At 39.3% G+C, this 23226-nt stretch overlaps 1 protein-coding gene across 1 annotated transcript in view; it reads right to left on the bottom strand.

Annotated features, from left to right (window-relative positions):
- The window catches only part of AKAP10 (A-kinase anchoring protein 10), a 54666-nt gene that overhangs the window by 4802 nt on the left and 26638 nt on the right, over positions 1-23226 (bottom strand). The window contains exons 6-13 of the mRNA XM_007462668.1: positions 20023-20107; positions 19092-19215; positions 17840-17976; positions 15454-15598; positions 13366-13539; positions 8150-8259; positions 5200-5282; positions 80-132 (exon numbers count right to left, since the gene is read on the bottom strand). Of these exons, the coding sequence (XP_007462730.1) occupies positions 80-132; positions 5200-5282; positions 8150-8259; positions 13366-13539; positions 15454-15598; positions 17840-17976; positions 19092-19215; positions 20023-20107 (911 nt within the window). The remainder of the gene's footprint in view (positions 1-79; positions 133-5199; positions 5283-8149; positions 8260-13365; positions 13540-15453; positions 15599-17839; positions 17977-19091; positions 19216-20022; positions 20108-23226) is intronic.

The raw sequence follows: 23226 nt of genomic DNA, 5'->3' as shown, positions 1-23226 counted from the left end.
AAAGAGAAAACTCGAAACCTTGCTTAGAGTAAGTGTCCCTTATAAACAGGAATCTGTTTACACTAAAAGTAGAATTTACCTCATCAGTATTTCCTTGCACCCATTTCTTCATAGCTTGAGAGAACATGGATCCTAGTAAACAAAGCCAAAGTTGAATGTAGACCTCATGCATAATTTTACATAAAAAAATGCTGTTATTTAAACATCTATTTCCCAGCTTTTAAAAGATATTCTTTTTTTAAAGATGTATCTTTTTTAAAAGATACTATTTTGGGGGTACAACCTCACTCCCAAATTAAGGAATATTACCATTAATAAAAACTGATTATATTGGCTCCATAGCAGAATATTTAACTTGCAAATATTATGGTTTGAAAAACTTTGAAAAGCTGTTTTAGAGCTCTAGATGTTTCTTCTATTCTCCTCACTTGATGAAAGAAACTATCATCTACTGTTAAATCTGCAGTAAACATTCAAAGATCAAATAAAACCATGACCAGGATCTGGTCTTGAGATAAGAATCTAGCAATACATCAGATGTCATGTATATAAATCTTTTGGATCAGCTCCTATACAAAAGGGCTTCCAGTGCAGATTATGCTGCTATTTGCTGGATCTCTGGTCTGTGTAAATTTGCTGGGTAAGATCAGAGTTTTAAACAGCCATGCTCTGTCCAGGCCATAATACACCTCAACTTCCCAGGAGACACACAAGTCTATCTACATCTGTACTCTAGATGCTGAGGCGTCACCAAGGACGTAGGCTAGCGTCTATTTCCAGGTATAAAATACACAGCTTACCCTTTCATTAATACATATAGGCTCACATCCTAACTTTGCCTTAAACCAAGTGGTTGGTAGATTATTTCTTAGGCAAGATCCTGATTAGTTCAATGACTGGGATACGCTATAGTAAACTGTAGCATTCATGAAAAAAAACAAAACCTGGATCCTTTCCCCTTAATGTATTTTTATTTTATTTATTTTTTTAAAACAATGGCTTTTTTTAAAAAAATTATTATTACAAATTTATTATTTATTTATCTATTTATTTTTGGCTGCGTTGGGTCTTCGTTGCCATGCACGGGCTTTCTCTAGTTGCATCGAGCTGGGGCTACTCTTAATTGCGGCATGTGGGCTTCTCATTGTGGTGGCTTCTCTTGCTGCGGAGCACGGGCTGTAGGCGTGCGGGCTTCAGTAGTTGCAGCACGTGGGCTCAGCAGTTGTGGCTCGCAGGCTCTAGAGCACAGGCTCAGCAGCTGTGGCACACGGGCTCAGGTGCTCCGCGGCATGTGGGATCTTCCCGGACCAGGGCTCGAACCCGTGTCCCCTGCCTTGGCAGGCGGATTCTTAACCACTGAGCCACCAGGGAAGCCCAATGTTCTGTATTATTAGCTAAAAGTTTGAACACTGATCTAGTTAAATTTTATACCCAAGCAGAGCCAGCAGGACAACATTACATGCTCTGCCTATAGTCTCACCCCTGCCGCAATGCTCTGTCCTCGGGCTCCCCTTGCAGTCACCCTGTTGGCAGCCTACTTGTGAACACTTCCTCCTCCTCTTCTAATGCCCTGTCTTTGACTCCTGTGCATCCCTGCCCCCTTTAACAAGGAGCTTCATCAGGATTCCATTCCATTCAGCACTTTCTCTCTGGGGCATCTCATCCCCTCCTGTGGCTTTAACTTCCTTCAAAATGCAAATAACTCAAAAACTTGTCATTGGGTGTCAAACCAATACTTAAAAATTGTCCTAAGGGGCTTCCCTGGTGGTGCAGTGGTTGAGAATCTGCCTGCCAATGCAGGGGACACAGGTTCGAGCCCTGGTCTGGGAGGATCACACATGCCGCGGAGCAACTAGCCCCGTGAGCCACAATTACTGAGCCTGCGCTCTGCAACGAGAGGCCGCGATAGTGAGAGGTCGGCGCACCGCGATGAAGAATGGCCCCCTGCTTGCTGCAACTAGAGAAAGCCCTCGCACAGAAATGAAGAGCCAACACAGCCATAAATAAATAAATAAATAAAAATTAAAAAAGAAAAAGGCAAAATTCCTTTAAAAAAAACCCCAAAAAACAAAAGCTACATTCTCAAAAAAAAAAAAAAAAAAAAACTGTCCTAAGGCATCTCAAACATAACATGTTCCGAGTTGAGCTCTTCTATCTCCCATGTACTCTTTTTCTTGTAGCCTCTATCTCAGAAATTAATTTAATCCTCTATTAAAAATTAACATCATAATGCTTCATCTAGAGAACCGATATTAGAAAACTCATCTGCTTTCCTCATTTGCTCTCCGTATGAAATCTGTCACCAAATTCCACCTTGGATTTAGTCTCCTGAATTCCCCCTTGGAAGTCTTATAAATCTGACCTTCTAGTTCCTGCTACCACTACCTATCCTCGGATCCTCTTTTTCTTCTATCTACATTACTAGCAAATTATACTACCTGAATCTCTGATACCAGTCTCTCCCCAACTCCAATTCATTCGCAGACTACAGCCAGAAAAATGCATCTCACTGCCCTCTGCTTAGAAATCTCTGGTGCTCAACAGACGGTACCACAGGCTTCTTAGTATGACATGCGCGGGCTTTCACAGCGTACACGCGGCTCTACCCCCCACCACTGCACCGGTGCACGAGGAGGCTGCCACTGCAGGGACCACCTGCTCACAACATCCTCCACGATTTCTTCTTGTTACACTTTCTCCTAGATGATGCGAAGGTAACTTTTAAAATTACCTTGCTTGCCCTGAAAGCAAAGTTCTCATATTCTCAGAAGCTTCTGAGATACACCCGCCCCAAAACATAGCCCTTTCTTCTGTGCTCTACTGTCAGAGCTTTAAAATCCAAAATGAAACTACAGGTTGGTAAATGACAAACGTTCTTTGCAGCTGCCCTCAGCCAAGGAGATGAAGGGGGACGAAGCAGAGCTGAACTGCAGACAAACGTGGTATGTTCTGAACCAAAGCTCGAGGCTGCGCTCTATCTGCTCTGTGATCCATTTCCCTGACCCTCAACGTCTTCACTGGCAGAACAAGGAGGCGGCACCCACAGACGTATCATCTAAGACTCGAAGGAGCCAGGGCTTAGTCCCACCTTCTGCTCAGGTGTCTGCTCAAAATGCTACTTCCTCAGGGACAGCTTTCCTGACAACCACTCCTAAGACAGCACTACCCACCACCCTCCCAGTCCCCCACTCTGCTTATACGTCTGTGTATAAACACAGGCAGACACACACACACACACACACACACACTGTATTTATCTGTCTACTCTCCCTCCACTATAATGTTAGTTCCATGAGGGCAGGAATCTTATTTTCTTCCCAGTATTTAGAGCAGTAGATGCATATAGTAGGCACTCATATGTTAGAGTGAATGAACAAATGAATAATATGAAGAGACTGAATGAACAGAATAAGCAGAGACAGTGATTTGGGGAAAAGTTTTTTGTACATCTTACCTTCATCTTTACTCATATATCTTTAATATATCTTAATTCATATAATACAAAAACAAACTGCAAACACCCAACACCTATTCTCTGGAGCAGCAGCACCTCATGAGCTGTCAAAGGAATAAGACCAGCTTCAGAAAAAAAACCCAAACAGCTCAGAGACTCTATTATTACTGGAGACCCCATTACCGTCTCTGACAGAAGCTACCTCATGACAGTGGAGGCCTCCCTGACCGATACCTCCAGAGGTTGTCCAGCACTTTCTCTACACCTAGGCTACCACTGATCTCTTCCTAGTATTCATCTTCTACCCAATAAAGGACACTACTGGACTGCAAGTTTCTTAACAACAGGCTCTGTATCTTCTAACTGCCCCGTGAGTCTGCGTGCACGGAGGCACTCAATAATTATTTACAGAATGAGCTGTGCAGACTTCCTTCGGTCTTTACACTTTCCCAACTGTGTACATCAGACTTCTCTGGCTAAATAGGAAATAAAATCAATTTTTTGGATAAACTCATAAAGACAAATAGGTTAACAGGCCCTTTCTTGGTTTAAATTATTTCAACAATTGCTGCACTTTTTGCTTACTCTGTTAATTTATATTTGACCCCAAAGTAGATTATTCATCAACATAAAAGTGGTGCAGGGCTTCCCTGGTGGTGCAGTGGTTAAGAATCCACCAATGTGGGAGACACGGGTTCGAGCCCTGGCCCAGGAAGATCCCACATGCCACAGAACTAAGCCCATGAGCCACAACTACTGAACCTGCACTCTAGAGCCCATGAGCCACAACTACTGAAGCCCACGTGCCATAACTACTGAAGCCTGCGCGCCTAGAGCCCGTGCTCCGCAACAAGAGAAGCCACCACAATGAGAAGTCCACGCACCACAACGAAGAGTAGCCCCCGCTAGCTGCAACTAGAGAAAGCCCGCGTGGCAACGAAGACCCAACACAGCCAAAAATAAACAAACAAACAAAATCTAAAGTTAGTAACTATTAAAAAAAATGTGGTGCAAATCATTACCTAAACAATTCGTGTATTAAAAAATAAGATAAACAGGATAGAAATGCAGTTCAATTCAATAGGAAGACTGCCAATAGCGCTTAATTTTAAACACACTTATCAAAATGGAACATTTTCTTCTAACAAAAGTTAGTATCTTTTACTCAAGATAATACTGTCAATCCAATCACACTGAAAATTTTCTAGATGTTATCGAATGGACCCACAGTGGTTTCCTAAATCTTCCTGTGTAAACCAACCGTGTGGAAGCTGAGCTCAGTCACAAAGAGTATGTCTGTGTTTAACTCTTGGAATTAACCAAGCACTCTTTTGCTTTTTAAACAAAGGATTTCAATTTCAACCTATTAATATTTTCCACATATATTTCATAATAACTTTCAGCAATTTAGAGGAAATTTAGTAAAATAAAGGGTATCAAGATAAGCCTCAAGTCCAACCTGGATTGGGTATTTTGCCTTTAAATCAAAAGGTGAAGAGTATCTTTTTATGTAGATGCGCCTTCTGTAATGGTAAAGCAAGTTCAGTAACTTCTGATTCAGAGAGAGACTGTACTGAGACCTGATTACACGAAGCCCTTGCACTCGCTCCTGACTATAAACACAAGGTCAAAGAGATGGCAGTTATTTTGCAGAATAAACAGTTTAAATCTTCAATGATCCTTTACTTACAGTCAATAACTAATGTGAGTAAAGCCTTGATACAATGTATAAAAACACCACAAACCTTTCGATTTCTTTACATCAGGTTCAGGCTCAGATTCTCGGATGAACTGCCCCAAGTCACTAACTCTTCCAAATGTCATCTTCCTAAATAAGTATGAAAAGAACATACTTTCTAAAAATCAATTTAAAATATAAAAAAATTAATTTTTAAGCATCTTTTCTAGATCTAGAAAGCTAGAAATACAATTTATATCTACCCCATGTTACTCAAAGTGAGGATAATTTCAAAAAGAACTGTCCCCACAGAAAGCGATCTTTAATTCAATGCAATTCCATTCAAAATCCTCAAAAAGTTTATGAAACATGAGTTAACAGATAATTCACAGTTCTAAAATTCATACAGAAAAGGCACAAGCATAGCCAAGATAATTTTGTAAAACAAACAAAAAGGTAAGACTTGCCCTAACAAGATAAAAATATAATTATATACATTATAAAGCCATAGTAATAGAAAGCAAAGTTAAAAGCAAAGAATACAGTGAGAGGTCTTATTTTTAATAGATGGAGTAACTGATAATTAATAACCATAAACATACAGAATTCCAACAAACCACTAAGAAATTACCCAACAGAAAAATGTGAAAAAGAGATGATAGTCAATCCACAGAAGAAAAACCTGAACAACCAACAAACATGGCAAAAGAAGCTCAATCTCATAAGCAACAAACCCAGATTGGTAAAACATTTAAAGTCTGATATTATTTATTGTTGACAAGGATGTGGGGGAAATTAGTAACTTTATTAATGATTGGTAAGAATGTAAAATGTACAGATCCTTTTAAAGGTAAACTGTAAACTGGTTAAGAGCTATGAAAATTTTAAATCTGCTTCTTGGTACAAGGAAATATAAAAGGAAGTCTTTGCTATACTGTGTATCACAGTAAAATTGCAAGCCATTTAAATAACCCATTAATACCAAAACAGCCAAATAGTAACATACCACATTATGGAAGATTTTGCCACAGTTATGAGCTATAATTAATATTATTTATGGAATACTACAACGTAGTTAAAAATGAGGTAAATATGTACAGACTAACACAGAAAAATCTCCAAACTCACTATGAGTAAAAGCACAAGATACAGCACAGAGTATAACATCAGTTACATAAAAATAAGCAAACAAAAATATACACAATAACATAACAGTGATTATCCTTAGAAGGAAGGGGGGAAAATAAGTATTGGTGTGTAATCAAAGGGCACATTAGCCTTATCTGTAAATTTAATTTTTATAAGAAGAGATTAATATATTTATAATTAAAAGTTAAAAGAAGAAAAAAGAATCCTATGATGCCTATATATTACTTCATTTCTGGCAAAGTGAATCTTATTTTAGAGACAGCCTTCCTAATAAGTCATCAATGAATATATGGGTGCCAATATAGCAACTGATACAAATTTGTTTGCCTTTAGAAAAATTTCAGGAAGATGCTAAAACCATAAAACTAAAACAAACACTGAAAACTATCTCTAAAGATGGAGAAAAATAATTATTTCTCTATTTATGATCCATTTTATAAATTAAAAAATATGTATATTACACACTATATATATATTTTACAAATTTAAATTTTATAAATTAAAATACATTTATTTTACACACACAAAAAACTATAGAAGTAAAACATCTTGCAATTGATAGACTTTCTTAAGTCAGGTTTGAAATAAATGAACCAACCATTCCTTAAGAATAAATATCATCTTTGGGAATTAACTCATTTAGGCTTACTGTCCACCATTTCCTAAAATAAGAAATAAAGATTACTATAACACTGATACAGTTGAAGACAATGTGGTCAAAATAACCTTCTATTTACTTCAAAGTATTTTTCAGACTTCTTGGTCTCCCAAATATCAATTTACTTTCTGGTAAAAGCAATTAAACATGTTGAAATCCCTTTTTTATGGTACTGCCAGGACTGGGGTGTGGTAATCATGCCTTTACACAGGTTTCTGTGTTTTCAAGCCATCTTTAGGGAAGAGGAAGTCATTTTATGATTTGATCTGTGGTAAGGATCAAGAAGTGCTGTAACACAGGAATCACTGTCTTTCTGTTACAGGAAAAAATAAACAACCAAGTTAATTCTTAAATACAAAGGAATCATTTTATTCCATTTTTCCAAGTATAGTTGGTTCTCCGTATCTGCAGGTTCCACATCCACAGACTCAACCAACTGCCGACTGAAAACTTTAGGGAAAAAAAAGCCAGAAAGTTCCAAAAAGCAAAACTTGAATTTGCTGTGCATTCCAACCATTTACATAGCATTTACATTGTATTTACAACTATCTACATAGCACTGACATTTTATTAGGTATGATAAGTAATCCAGAGATGATTTATACAGGCTTAAAATATAAATACTATTTATACAGGCTTAAAATACTTAAAATACTGAGGAACTTGAGTATCCTCAGATTTTGGTATCCGAGGGGGTCCTGGAATCAATCCCCTGAAGTTACTGATGGATAACAGTAATAGTTATACAGTCCATGATGAATGATATCGGCACCTTTGTAGTTTAGTTTTGGTTTTAAGACAGAGACTTTGAAATAGCTAACATATGAATCCAATGAAATGTGGAAGAGATAGCCTAAAACACACTATGTAAACGTGACACTCGTCAGAGTCGTATATGGTGGTAGAATAATGATGTCAATGATATTTACCGAGTGTTCACTGACATCCGGCAATGTTTTAAATGCTTTTCACGTATTATCTCATTTAATCCCCTCACCAGCCCAAGGAAGCAGGCATATTATCCTCATTTTACAGATGAAAAACCTGAGACACAAAGAGGTTAGGTAGCTTGCCATAAGCGGCTGAGCCAAGATTGAAACACAGGAAGTCACTCCTGAGCCTTCACCCTTAACTATGCTCTACTGCATTGCAGGTATATTCAAGAGAGTAGAAAACAATTTTTAAATTAAAAAATAAAAAAGATGCTCACCCTGCATACGTCCGTTGATACAAAGATTCTGGATCCAGACTTGCAGCATCCACAATTATCGCTTCATCAAAATTTTTCAGAATTTTAACACTGGCTTTTTTCACACTAGACTACAACAGAAATTGTGAAATTAGTAGTATGCTATTCAGGAGTCAAATCAGTCCTGGGTTTAGAATGACAGATTCATACAAAATCTTCAGTGTTTGAAACACATGCACTTTTCACTCAACCCTGTCACTAATGAGATGTTTAACAGCGATGATTCTGAAATGTCGTCTTGAACATAACTACAGGAGGGAAGCACAATACTAAAGCGTACGACACATGCGTCTGTGTGGCAAATGTATCTTCCTTAATGACTGAAGTTCCAACAAACGTGCTTATGTTCCTAAACGTGCAAAACTCCCATTCTTCCAAGCATATGTATCTTGCCTAATAAATGTAAAGCCCAACTTTTACAGGATAAACATGAATGCTTTTGATTCTCAGTGTGGCCGTGTGACAAAAGAGAAGATAAAGGAAACTTTCTAAAATGACCAGCATTCTATCTCCTACTCCTCATGCCCACAAAAAAAAAAGCAAGTCATAATTGGTACTTCTGTGAAATACGGAGGCATGAGTTGACCCAGAAATTCCACTTCTAAAAATTCAATTATAGACAGACTCACACTTATGCAAAATGACTTATACACAGGAGTACTTATTGCAGCATTGTTTCAAGTAACAAAAGACAGGAATACATTTAACATCCATGACTAAAGCATAGGTTAAATTAAAAAAATAATTGGACACTTATAGAACACTCTATAGTAGGGGTAAAAAGGGCTCTCTTTACATGCTGAGAAGGGCACATAATTAAAAAGAAAGAGGCACCAGAATAAAAGAACAGAGAAATATTTCCATGAGGCCACTGAGGTAAGATACCAAAATGAGATATCACTAGTAAAGAAAACTACAGACCACTATCTCTCAGGAGTATAGATGCAAAATCCTCAACAAAATACTAGCAACGTATAAAAATAGTTATATACCACAACTAAGTGGAATTTATCCCAAGAATGCAAGGTTGGTTTAACATCTGATAATTAATTAATGTAATATACCGTAACAACAGAGTAAGTCCTCAAAACCCACATAATCCCCTCAATTGATACAGGAAGAGCATTTGATAAAATCCAACAGCCTTTCATGATAAAAAACATTCAACAAATTAGGAATAGTAGGGAACTTCCTCAGCTTGATAAAGAGCATTTATGAAAACCCCACACATCACAATAAATGATGAAAAACTGAAAGCTTTCTCCGAGAAATCAGGAAAAAGACAAAGATGCTCACTTTCACCACTTCTATACTGCAAGTTCTAGCCAGAGCAATTTAGCCAAGAAAAGGAAATAAAAGGCATCTAAAGTTGATAAGAAAGAAAACTATTACTATTTGCAGATGACATGATCTTACATATAGAAAATCCTAAAGAATCCACAAGAAAACTATTAGAGCTAACAAATGAATTTAGTAAAGTTGAAGGTACAAGATAAACACATGAAAAGCAGTTACATTTCTATACACTTAGTGAACAATCAGAAAATGAAATTAAGAAAACAATTTCTACTTATAATAGCATTGAAAATAATAAAATACTTGGGGATAAACTGTCTCCAGAAGATGTAAGAACTGTACACTTCAAACTACAAAACACTGCTGAAAGAAATTAAAGATGGCCTAAATAAATGGAATGATAGTCCATGTTCATGGACTGTAAGACTTAATATTGTTAAGATGGCGATACTCCCTAAAGGAATCTACAGATTCAGTGTAATCCTGACCAAACTGTTAAAGCTGATCCTAAAATTCACACGGAACTACAAGGGACCCAAATAGCCAAAACAATCTTGCAAATTAAAAAAAAAAAACAAAGAGGACACACAGCTCCCGATTTCAAAACAGAGCCTGGAAACCATAGTAATCAAAACAATGTAGCAGGGCTTCCTTGGTGGTGCAGTGGTTGACAGTCCGCCTGCCGATGCAGGGGACACGGGTTTGTGCCCCGGTCCGGGAAGATCCCACATGCCGTGGAGTGGCTGGGCCCGTGAGCCGTGGCCACTGAGCCTGCGCATCCAAAGCCTGTGCTCCACAGCAGGAGAGGCCCGTGTACCGCAAAAAAACCAAAAACCAAAAAACAAAAAAAAGCAGTGTAGCACTGGTCTAAGTACAGACACACAGATGATGGAGTAGAGCTGAGAGTCCAGAAGTAAACCCATCTATCTAAGGTCAAATGATTTTCAACAAGGGTGCCAAGATCCTTCAACGGTGAAAGAGTAGTTTCTTCAATAAATAGTGCTGAGACAACCAGATATCCACATGCCAAAGAATAAAGTTGAATCCCACTTCACATAATACATAAAACTAACTCAAAATGGATCAAAGGCCCAAAACTCTTAGAATAAAACAGGTGGGGGGCTTCCCTGGTGGTGCAGTGGTTGAGAGTCTACCTGCCGGTGCAGGGGATGTGGGTTCGTGCCCCGGTCCGGGAAGATCCCACATGCCGCGGAGTGGCTGGGCCCGTGAGCCATAGCCACTGAGCCTGCAAGTCCAGAGCCTGTGCTCCGCAATGGGAGAGGCCACAACAGTGAGAGGCCCGCGTATGGCAAAAAAAAAACCCCAAAAAACAAACAAAAAAAACAGGGGGGTATGGGGAATAACTACTTATTGGACACGAGGCTTCCATTTGGGATGATGAAACATTGTGGTGATGACTACACAATACTGTGAATATACTAATGTCACAGAATTGTGTACTTTATAATGCTTAAATTTATGTTAAGTGAATTTTACCTCAATTAAAAAAAAATTGTATTTCTAAACACGATGAACAAGTTGAATGTGAGATTGGGAAAACAATTACATTTATAATAGCATCAGAAAGAATAAAACATTTAGAAATAAACTTAAGAAAAGAAATACTGAATTATACTTGAAAATTACAAAATATTGTTAAGATGGCAATCCTTACCAAATTGATCTATGGAGTCAAAGTACTCCCTCCCTATCAGAATCCTGACTAGCTTTGTCGTAGAAATTGACAAGCTGATCCTAAAATTCACATGGAATTGCAAGGGACCGCAAACAGTCAAAACAATCTTGAAAAAGAACTAAGTTGGAGGACTCTCACTTCCTGATTTCAAAACTTATTACAAAGCAACAGTTACCAAGACTGAGTTAAACAGATATCATTCGACCCAGCAATCCTACTCCTAGGTATATACCCAAGAGGAATGAAAACCCATATCCACACAAAAATTATACAGTAGCATTGTTCATAACGGCCAAAAGGTGGAAACAACCCAAATGTCGATGAGCTGATGGATGAACAAAGTGTGGTGTGTCTACACAGTGGAATATCATTTGGCCATAAGAATGAACAAAATTCTAACATGCTAAAAACACAGATGAACCTTGAAAACATGCTAAGTGAAGGAAGCTAGTCATAAGGATCACATATCGTATGGTTCCACTTATATGAAATGTCTGGAATAGGCAATCTAGAGAGACATAAAGTTAAAGTAGATTAGCAGTAGCCTAGGGCTGGAGGATAGAGGATTAGGAGGGTGATAGTTAAAGGATACAGGGTTTCTTTCTTGGGTGAAAAAATGTTCTAAAATTGTGGTGAGAGTTTAGCAACTCTATAAACATACTAAAAAACCACTGAATTATACAGTGTAAATGGATAAATTGTATGGTATGTGAATTATATCTCAATAAGGCTCTACAAAAAAAAAAAAAAGAGAGAGAGAAAAAAGAAAAGAGGAGGATAGTGATCGGAATGGGGGACGAGAGTTTCTGACCTACTGGTAACGTGTCCTGTTTCTTGATCTGGATGCTGGCTACATGGGTTAGGTCTGCTTATCGAAATTCTTTGAGCTGTATGTAGTTATGAAATGTAGAGTTTTCTGTATATGTTATTATACTTCAACCAAAAATGTAAAAATACATTTTATGGTTAGCACCTAGACCTTTTAAGTACCTAAATAAAAACAAAGCATTCCAGCTTATAACAAAAAACGAAATGGCAACCACACTCAGCAGGTCACCTCCTACGCAACCTCAATAGAGGAAAAGCTACTGAGGACAGACAGCCTTGTTGACGGCAATAAAACTGTACTGTCTTAAAACTCAAGAAAATTTATCCAAGGCCCAGGGTCAAAAATTATTTGCCAATAGTGATGAGAAAATAATTATGCTATATTATTAAACTTATGGTAGAAGAAACTAGACAGAGAATATATTCAGGGCTCTGCCACTTACTGTGTGACTTCAATAAAATCAATTAACTTTTTACTACCTCCTTACTCTGTTCTTGGGCATAACCCACTTTGTGTGATTCTGCAGACAGTCAGAGAAGGCCTGATATGTGAAAGCACTCCAAAAAAAACAAAAAAGGTTAAGGAAATGTACAATGGCATTATAGTTCAAAATGAAACCAAAAGCTCTTCAGTGAAATATTAATAAATCTAGGAGTTCACTCAATTATTCTCTAAAAAAGCATTCCAAATTTAGTTACTAAAATTTCCCAAATAATTATACAAACAACTTTTCGGAGGCTATAAATATGTCATGTGATTTGATTATTTAAAGCAAGAGCTGGGCTTCCCTTGTGGAGCAGTGGTTAAGAATCTGCCTGCCAATGCAGAGGACACGGGTTCAAGCCCTGATATGGGAAGATCCCACATGCCACAGAGCAACTAGGTCCGTGCGCCACAACTACTGAGCCTGCGCTCTAGAGCCCAAGAGCCACAACTACTGAAGCCCGGGCGCCTAGAGCCCCTGCTCTGCAACAAGAGAAGCCACCACAATGAGAAGCCCACGCACCACAACGAAGAGTAGCCCCCGCTCACTGCAACTAGAGAAAGCCCGTGCACAGCAACAAAGACCCAACACAGCCATACATACATACATACATACATACATACATACACAATAAGTAAATAAATAAATGTTTAAAAAAATAAAGCAAGAGCTGCAGTGTCAAGCAGAATAATGGTCTGACATCTTACAATATGACACACTGTTAATCATCACAAAGACTTTGGTTAGCATATATAGTAAGTAGGCTAATTTTATCTCTCCTTTGTTTCTTCTACCACCTAAAAGCTACAAACGGGATCTGATGCTAAGATCTGAGCGAAACAATCCTGGCGCAGAGGCACAGGGGTCACTACCTGCACGGCAGAGCTGTCGGCCGCCCCGGGGTGGGAGTCCTCAGTGGGGCCGGCAGAGCCCAGAGCCGTCAGCAAGACACCTCCTCCCAGGAACTCGTCTCCACGAACCGAATGGATGAGATCATTCAAATATTTATAATAAAGGTTGCTGGACAAAAAGCCAGGCAAAAATACCTGAAGAGAGGATACAATTTATTTTAAAGTTGAAATCAAATACACTAAAACTTTATTTTACAACAAAATTTTACCTTCAATGCTACCAGTTAGCACACATGATTTTACTCCTCTTACACTCCAAGTACTAAAACTACAATGTGTACAATTTATAGATTTTTTTCCCTCAGAAAACTTGCCATGAAACTACTGAATGGACTTGATTATCTAGACTTCTTAGATACCAGGGAGGGACCTAATTTGAAGCTACATTTTTCTTGTTTGTTATAAATACTGAAGTCTTTGTGTATATACTGATTTTCACTTTTGATCTGATTTCCTTAAGATCAATTACCAGGAGTGTGATTACTAAGTTAACTGATATGAACATTTTAGCTTTGGTAAATGTGGAGGATGCATCACTAGCATCATCAAGGCATCTGTTCTGACTTGGGCTTCCCAACACTGGGTTCTGCCTTTTCAAATAGTTGTTAAATAAATGTCTAATGGTACATGGATACTTTTATTTCCATTTAAAAATTATTAATGATGTTAAGCTCCCATCTTTATTATTGGCATTTCCTATTACCAACTTTTCCTTCACAGCATTTAGCACAACTGTAAATATTTATGTCTGTGTTTAATATGTGCTCTCCTTATAGACAGAGCTCCAGGAGGGCAGAAGCTATGTTTCTTTTTTTGTTTACCCCATAACAACAATACCTAGCAGAGAAATACTCAAAGTATTAGGGAACGAAGCATACATATCTTTTTACCATGTACCTACTTGATAGTACTCTTAAAAATTAAAATTAGTATAAGTTCCCTAGATACACAGTTAGTAAGAAATATTTTTACATTTTGTTTTTCTCTGTATTTTAACTTTATTACCCAGAAAGTTTACATTCTTTATATGATACATATCTTGAACTTTTCCTTTAAGATCAGAAAATTTTAATTTTAATCATGAAAAAATGATCGACCTTGGACAATAGCCGATAGTCTATCCAGTTTACTACCAGCCTTTCAACGATTTTATTTTTATTTTTTTGCGGTACGCGGGCCTCTCACTGTTGTGGCCTCTCCCGTTGCGGAGCACAGGCTCCGGATGCGCAGGCTCAGCGGCCATGGCCAGCCGCTCCGCGGCATGTGGGATCTTCCCGGACCGGGGCACGCCCTGCATCGGCAGGCGGACTCTCAACCACTGTGCCACCAGGGAAGCCCCGATTTGATGTTTATATGATACTCCTCCATATTCCTGAAATTCAGTTTTTATGTGTGGTATCATGTGGCAGTGCTTACTTAATCCCTTTCCACCTAGATGCACATGACACATATGAGCAAAATTACCTCATGGGCTTCTCCTGGGCTCTCGCAATTCCTAGTAAAATCTGCTTTAGTTCATCAGAAGAACAACTGATTCACAAATTCCAACACTTCATTAAGCAGCTATTAGTGATACTCTGTAAGTGATCATGATACAGAAAACTAGTGCTCCAACCCTGTTGGAGAGTTTTGGTGAAATATTTGGATCATCCATCCCTAAGCTAACTTTGCTCAATACTAATTACCTAAAAGATGTTATAATAACAGTAATAATAGCAGTTAACATTTTTTAACGCTTACGTTACTAATAAGCACTCTCCACGTCGTACCTCATTTTTATCCTCAAAATAACTCTAAGTATCTGTATCAGCCCCATTTCAGAGAGGTGGAACACGGCATTGAAGGACTTCAGCAGCTGCCTGCAGTCACTCAGCCTACGAAGGTTAAGATGAATACATACCAAGCAGACTCAAAGCCCCCGCTCTCATCACTGCCGCACTGCTTCCACTTTCCACTGTTCTGCTCTGTTTGCTTTTTCCCATGTTCTACTTTCTGAGTTCCACCAGTTAAAAACTTCTTGTAGTTTAACACTTTTCAAGTTTTGGTTACCTTCTCCATGGTTGTCCAGGCCTGACGTAACGGAGTGGTGAAACAGTTAGGGAGCGGCCCACCTTCCCTGCAGATGTTGGATTCAATTTCCAGTCGTACAACATCGTCGAATCCAAGAGGATGTGTGGCCTGGAGGGAGAAGTACCTATGCAGAAAGACAGCCAAAGTAAACGCCAACTTCACAGCAATCATAAACAACTTCTGGCACCTACATCAGAGAACCTTCTATGAGGCTCCTGCAGACCTAGGACTATAGAGCTGGGTTGATGACAGCCCTGCTGCAACCTGTATTCCCACTGCTGAAGAGATATCTGAGCCAATGTGCCCCTCCCTATCTGCCTGCCACCATCTTCGGTTCTTGTTTAAGATTTTCCAGGTCAGGTTACAACTGAGGCGAAGAAACCAATTGCACACGTTTAATGGGCACCTAGTCTCTGTTCAGTGCTTGGAAGAAAGAAACAAATTTAAAACAGGGTAAGACGTGGACATGTCCCCTGAAAAGAGAACAGAAAAGATCTCTGTACAGGGTACAAAGGAGAACATACCAGCATAACTATGTGGCATACATAACATACATGTAGGAATTCAAAACAAAATAGCATTGAGGGTGAAGTGGATGAATTTGATGTATTTAGGTAGAATAACAGGATTTGCTAATGATTTGGTGTAGAAAGGAAAAGGAGTAATCAATGATAACTCAAAGATTTCTAAATTCACAGGATATAATGTAACTGGTGTTTTGGTAAACTGGTTATAAACTGAATACAAAAAAAGCATTAAAAGCAGAAAAACATATATGTTGTCTTTTGAGCATTCTGCGGCTTCTAACTCCTGTGCATGACACAAATACAGACAGGCTGATGAGGCATGATGTTAAAAAGTAAAGACAGAAAAACAAATAAGCAGGAGCTGGTAAAATGACAGTGCCGGGAGGATGTCACACAGTAATCTTCATTTAAAAATGGCTCCCAATTTGAAAATGGGATCCAGTGGGAAAACAGGGTCTCTGCTCTGCATGGCACTGAGCTCCAGCCAGGACCTTACTACTGCCACTCTTCTATTCCAGCAGGAGAAAACTCTTCTTTTTTCTTGTTATCAGTATTTTCTTAACAAAAAGTGAGTCTCCCATCATGCAACAACTAAGTTGGCAAATATTCCTCCACGATTTGAAATTTGGGGCACCCCAGACCTTTTTTTTGGGGCTGTGTTGCGCGGCTTGTGGGATCTTAGTTCCCCAACCAGGGATTGAACCCAGGCCCCGGCAGTGAAAGCATGCAGTCCTAACCACTGGACCACCAGGGAACTCCCTCAAATTTCTAAAGGTAAATGCTTGCTACATTAACATCCATATAACAATGTTTCTTATATAATATTTTCCCACAAATATATTGCACAAAAATAAACACTGGACAAACATTAGAATTGCATCCAAGTTCTGCCACTAATTTGCCCTGTGACTTGGAGAAAGTCACTACCCCTGCAAGCCTTAGTTTTTCTCATCTGCAAAATGTGAAAAATCAGACCAGCTCCCTAATCTGGCTATTCATCAGAATCAGATTCCTGGGTCACACCTCAAACCTGCTGAATCAGAATCTCTTAGAGAAGATGACTCGAAACCTATTTTTGACAAGCTCCCAGGTGACTCTCATGTTGACAGGAGCACGGACCAGCCCGGTGATGCTTGGGAGCCACTGACCTAGATGCTCTCAGCTCTCTCCCAACCCTAATATCCCCATGGATTTTTCTCTGCCTCTCAAGTTATCTTCTTAGCAAGTGCTCACAGATACAAATAACACATTTCTTTATAGAACAAGAAAAGTTAGATGAAAGGGGGGACAGACACAGTTTTCAATTCTGTTCACTAAGATAGTGCTGCCCTCTCATTTTCAGTGAAAACTAATGAATAACTACTCTTCACCAAGTAGTTAATCTGGCTGAGCAGACTTGCACCAGAAAACATGGTATACCCACACAGACATTTAAGACCCTTTGCAATAGATTCCAGCTAGTTTCATCTTCTCCTGTTCCCTTGACCAAGTGTCAATTACGCAAAGTTTCTATGGCGCTGCTCGTACCGATGACTCTGCCAAGAGTGTCCTTCCCCGCTAGCAGAATTCAATCCATTCTTCAGTCGCCAATCAAATCTCCCTTCTGTGAAGCCCTCAGTGACCTCCACCAACATCGTCTTGCTTGCCACACACAAGCCTCCCCCTGCCCTGCCAGCAACTTATTCTAAGAACCCCCTGCTCTGAATGCACCAATGAAAAGCAGCTATTATGCGGCTCCCTGTGAGCTCCCTGGCGGCAGAGACCAAGGTGACTTCTGAAATACGCTTCAAGTACTCAATATTCGCAGAAAGCTGGATGTGTCTATCACTAAGACTCACTTGTCATATAAAATCATGGCGTCGTTCTGTGCCTCCTGCCCATCATACTGGCCCTTTTTGGCGGCAAGCTGAGACTGGAAGTTGTCTGCTGCCAACCAGAACTGTAGGATATTCACTGCGTCCTCTTTCTCCATGTACTGGGAAGGAAAAACACAAAAGAGGAAAATCAGGCTATACACAGATTTCTCTCACTATCTCTCGTCTATATCTAAGTTCCAACTATTAAAATACAGGACATAAAGGAAAAAAAAAACCCACAAAAGAAACCCCCCCACCCCAAAACAGATCCACTTGTTCAGTTAATGCCAGTCTGCAACTTACAGTCATTTGAGATTGAATAATTTTTAAATATTCTTTTAGGGGGAGAAAAACCAAAAAAACCCTAACAACAACAACAAAAAGCAACCACTACACAGCTGAACGCAAACTTTAGTGAACTGGAGTAAAAATTAAAGATGGATTAGTGGTTTCTCGCTGGCAAACATACAAAAGGTAAACCAACCAGACCAAATCTTTTATACCTGATCATTTCCACCACTCCACGCGGCCATACTAACCTGAACAAATGCTGACTTAAACTTAAGGCAAAGAGAGGGAGTGAAAACACAAATCAGCTGAATAACTGTATCCTTGTCAAGAGGCAGGATGCAAGTGTGAGTCTAAGTTACTGCTTGTGAGACTGGGAATCCTCTTATCTCGACTTAATAGTCATTTGCTTTGCAACAAAAGAATTTCATTTGATGAAGCCTAATAAATCCCATCACTCTACACTGTATGCCTCAAAGAGATGAATATATACTCATTGCTTCTGGCAAATGCTTCAGTCCGATCAAGGGCAATCCTATCAAGTGGCTAAAGTAAAATGAAGACAGTAGGAAAAAATTTACTTTTCCTTCTCTCTTCTAAAGTCTGCTCTGCAAACACTTATGCACTGGAATCAAGTATCAAATTTCGTGGTTTTAAAACAGCTCTAAATAACTAAAAATCTGCATTCTCTTAGAAGCAGTTTAATTAGGTTTTTCAAAATTAGAGTTACTTTACTTTGAATTTTCATGTTCTCTTTAATCTAATGCCATTCAAGTACTCTTGCCATTAGATACAACTTAAAACAGTAATCACAGTACTTAAATCCACCTGATCAGTTTGGAAATGATTTGTGTCTTCTATGTTATTTCCTATAGACAGGGCCCAGCACGTACAGCTCAGAGGCTGGAATGCTCTAACAGAGTGTGAAAGGAAATGCAGACTTTACCTCAGAGAAATAAAAGAGGGCTGACTCACAGAAGAGAATGTCAGCCAGGTAAACAGTTCCACTGGTCAGCACTTCAATCTGGTATTTACAGAAATGGTGACTTCGTAGAAATTCACTAAAGTGCCTGCACGTGGACAAAAAAGTAAAGTTTGAGGGATCGACCAAGGAAAGGGCTCAGCTGGGAAGAACACCCTCTTTCCCCACTGTGCCTACCGCATCTTAACGGCCTAGGTCAACGTGACCTCCCTTCCCATGGCGCCTTCCTGATTCTTCTCCCTGTAAGTAATCTCTCCCACCTCTTAATGACGCGCAGCTCTCCTCTGATAGCTAACTCACGCTACCTCATATTACAGTAAGCAAAGAACATGCCCTATTTCTCTTATTAGGCTGTAATTTCCTTCAAAGCAGGCACGACATCCAAACTGTGCATAGCACCCTTTTCATAAATGTTAAATGAAAGAATGAATATGGAGTTTTTTTTGAGGGCATGCAGCAATAATTAATCTAAGAAAACTGTGGAGGCAGTTTCAACAAATCTATGTGGATTTAGTAATATGGCATCCATTAAGCTTAAAGCATGCACTAACAAATCAGGATATCCACCTGAAGACATGCATTGTTTAAATAGATAAACCAATTACTATAACACACTACAGTCACAATCACCCCTAAGGACTTTGGAATTAAAAATAAATTCTTTTAACTTAGGAAATACTAACATTAAAAATAAAAATCTGTTTTATTTTTAATAGAACTCACACAATTTATATTTAAAAGAAACCATTACCCAAGATAGTCTTAGGAAATGTCTATAAGATCCTGTAAACATTCAAAGTATTTAAATCCTCAAAGATAGTTTGGTTTTAGTTATTCCTGAGGCTGAACCCGAACTACCCAGAATGCACAACGTGGAAATATGAAACCGACGTACTCGTGCTCCATTGCACTGAAGACTATGGACTGTGCTGAGACAAAACAGTTGGGATCCACCTGCCCATCTTCTCCACAAATCTTTGCTGTAAAAGAAATGGTAAATAATTTTTCTCTAAATCCAAACTATACACATTTGTAAATCAAAGTAAGAAGTACCTGTAAAGGCATAAAGATGAGCAGGTTTTAAATGGAATTAAGAGAAAATACAGGTGAACAGCTGAATTTGAGGTAGGGAAGGTCTTTCTAAGCATAAATGGAAAAGCACAAATCAAGAGTCAACAATATAAAATTAATTTCTATACCTTAAAACACCCCCGAAACAAAATAAAAGGGTAAACTGGAGGGAAAAATTTGCAGCATATATGACAGTTTATGAATGACGGATTATTTTCATTCATGTATCAAGAGCTCTTACAAACTAACAAGAAAGTTTTGAGAGAAAAATGGACACGAAGAAAAATTCACTAAAGAACAAATATAAAATGGCCAATATAAAAAGATATGCGTGCTCACTAGTAACAAAGTAAATATAATTATAGATTAGAAGGAGGAGGCACACCACCTTCTGTCTAGTAGCTTGGCACAAAATTGTTTTAACAATCCATAAGCTTACTTGTTTAATGATACATATGCTTGGGCAAGGGCATGGGAAAACTGACACTTGTGTTAGTGGGCATATAAATGGGTATATCTTTTTATGGGGGGCAATCTGGCAGTTTCTAGCATAAGCTTTAAAAATGAACATACCCTTGCAATCAGCAATTCTATCTCTAGGGTTGTAACCTAAGGAACTATGGATTTGTGAAAGAATTATGTTTATCAAAATGTTACTTGGTAGAAATTTTAAAACATAAAATGGGCTAAAATTAGGAGCTGCCTAAATAAACTGCAACAAATCAATAAGCTGTTTACTAGCTAGCTCTTAAACATGGCTGGAAAAACCCCACCATGATGGCTGGTTTCACTTCAAGTTCAGGACCTTAGTGGGCCCTTCATGAAACCCAAGGATCGTGCTACAGTTACCTGGTCCATTACAGCACACCTCCTCTCTCTGTAGACGTCTTAGCGCCTCTTGCTCTACCCTCTTTGCTGATGACTTGGAAAACAAGCAATCAGAAAACAAATTCCATCCACTCCCCCCACCTCTACCAACCTGCCCGCATCACTGACTCTGCAATCTCTCTTGCCACTACAGATGAACTGTCCTCGCTCCTACCTGGAAATCTCTAGGAGCACCGGGTCCCACCCTCTCTTACCTCCTCAAGGCACGTCTTCTACAGCAACTGCCTGCCCCCTCTCCCTACTGTACAAACTTCCTCCTACTGCCTCATTCTCACCAGCTATGAACTGTTTGTATGTTATACATATATATGTGTTTGTACACTGTCATGCACCTTACATGCTGTGACACGTCACCTTAAAAACAAAACCCCAAACCACTGTCCCTTGACTAACACACCCTGCCAGCTCACCTTTGAGTAAAATGCCTCTAACAGTTGCCATACTTGCTGTCTCCGCTCCTCCTACTCGCTTTTAAGACGCCTCCAGTTAAGTTTTGTCCCTAATGGTCCACTGTCACTAAGACGCCCACCACTGCCAAGTCCATCCCATTCCTGGTATTCACCTCACTTAACCTATCAGCACGAACTGCCATCTTTGATCACTCCCTTCCTCCCAGAATGAGTTTTTCACTTGGCTTCCAGAAAAAACTGCTCTCTTGATACACAGCTGATGCAGGAAGGCCTCCACTACTGGCTGTTTCTTCCAGATGTTAGACCTGCCACAGCACCCAGTCCTCAGACCTTGCGTCCTCACTCACCACACTCCTCCCAGGTATGTTACTCAGTTTCATGGCCCTAAACCCAACCATAGGCTGATCACTTCCAAACATACATCTCCAACCCGGACCTCTCTCACGAGCTCCTAACGTTAACATCCAACTGCCCACTTGGTGCTCAGCATTTGGATGTCTGAGACCCAAACTCCCGATGTTCCCCGTCAGCCATTTCTCCTGCATCTTCTTCATCTTACAAATACTCCCCCAGGTATATGCAGGTTTTAAAAAAACGAAGTCGGGGCTCCCCTGGTGGGGCAGTAGTTGAGAATCCGCCTGCCAATGCAGGGGACACAGGTTAGAGCCCTGGTCCGGGAAGATCCCAAATGCCACAGAGCAACTAAGCCCGTGAGCCACAACTACTGAGCCTGCGCTCTAGAGCCCGTGCTCTGCAACAAGAGAAGCTGCCACGATGAGAAGCCCACGCACCACAACCAAGAGTAGCCCCTGCTAGACGCAACTAGAGAGCTGGCGCTCAGCAACGAAGACCCAACGCAGCAATCAACCAATCAATCAATAAAAATAAAACTATAAAACTTCTAAAAAATATATTGTTAAAAAAAAAAAAATGAAGTCATGCTTGATTCCTTTCTTCCTCTCACACCACTCACTTCCAAACCATCAGCACATTCTGTCAACTGTACCTCCACAATATTTTAAAAATTCCACCACTTCAAGGATTTGTGGAAGATGGAACAAGCAGTGGAAGCACAGTTTTGAGGTCAATCTAATTCCCCACATAAAAACAAAGAAATTAAATAGCAACACCAAAAACCCAGAGATAACATCTACAACAAAACCAGGCAGGTGGGATACACAATAAAAGCTTAAGTGGAGGCTTCTTCAAACTATAACTTACTTGAAGTACAGCTAAACTAAAATATTCCAGCTTGAAGAGGAGACAAATAATTAGGGCAGGATTCAAAAGAATGAGGCCCAAAGAGGACAAGTGAGTGGTCTAAAGACATAGAGGTAATTAACATTTTAAAACGCATAGTAATACACACTGGAATGGAAACTTCTTGATCATTAAATGTTATCAACTTGATCCTTCAGATTTTTCCCCTCATGGGATTACATCGTTAATTTGATAAAGTTTAAGGAAAGGAAAATTAGAACTGCAGTGACACTTCATTTTAAAATGTCTGACTCAAAACTCTCTCCTTTTCTCACCTACCCCAGACAGTTTAGTTATCAATTGGTACAAACACCCAGCGGAATTACCAGCCAACCAATTCCTCAAATAGCCAAATGCTAATCTGTTCGGACACCTAACAGTTATTATTAGGCACAGTTGGTCTAGGAAAGTCTAAAAAATGGTAGCAACAAATTTTCAGACAGAAATAGAGGAACTACAAAGAAAACCCA

The sequence above is a fragment of the Lipotes vexillifer genome, unplaced genomic scaffold (assembly GCF_000442215.2).
Source record: "Lipotes vexillifer unplaced genomic scaffold, Lipotes_vexillifer_v1.1 scaffold982, whole genome shotgun sequence".
Taxonomy (NCBI): Eukaryota; Metazoa; Chordata; class Mammalia; order Artiodactyla; family Lipotidae; genus Lipotes; species Lipotes vexillifer.
This window is presented reverse-complemented; position numbering and strand designations above follow the sequence as displayed.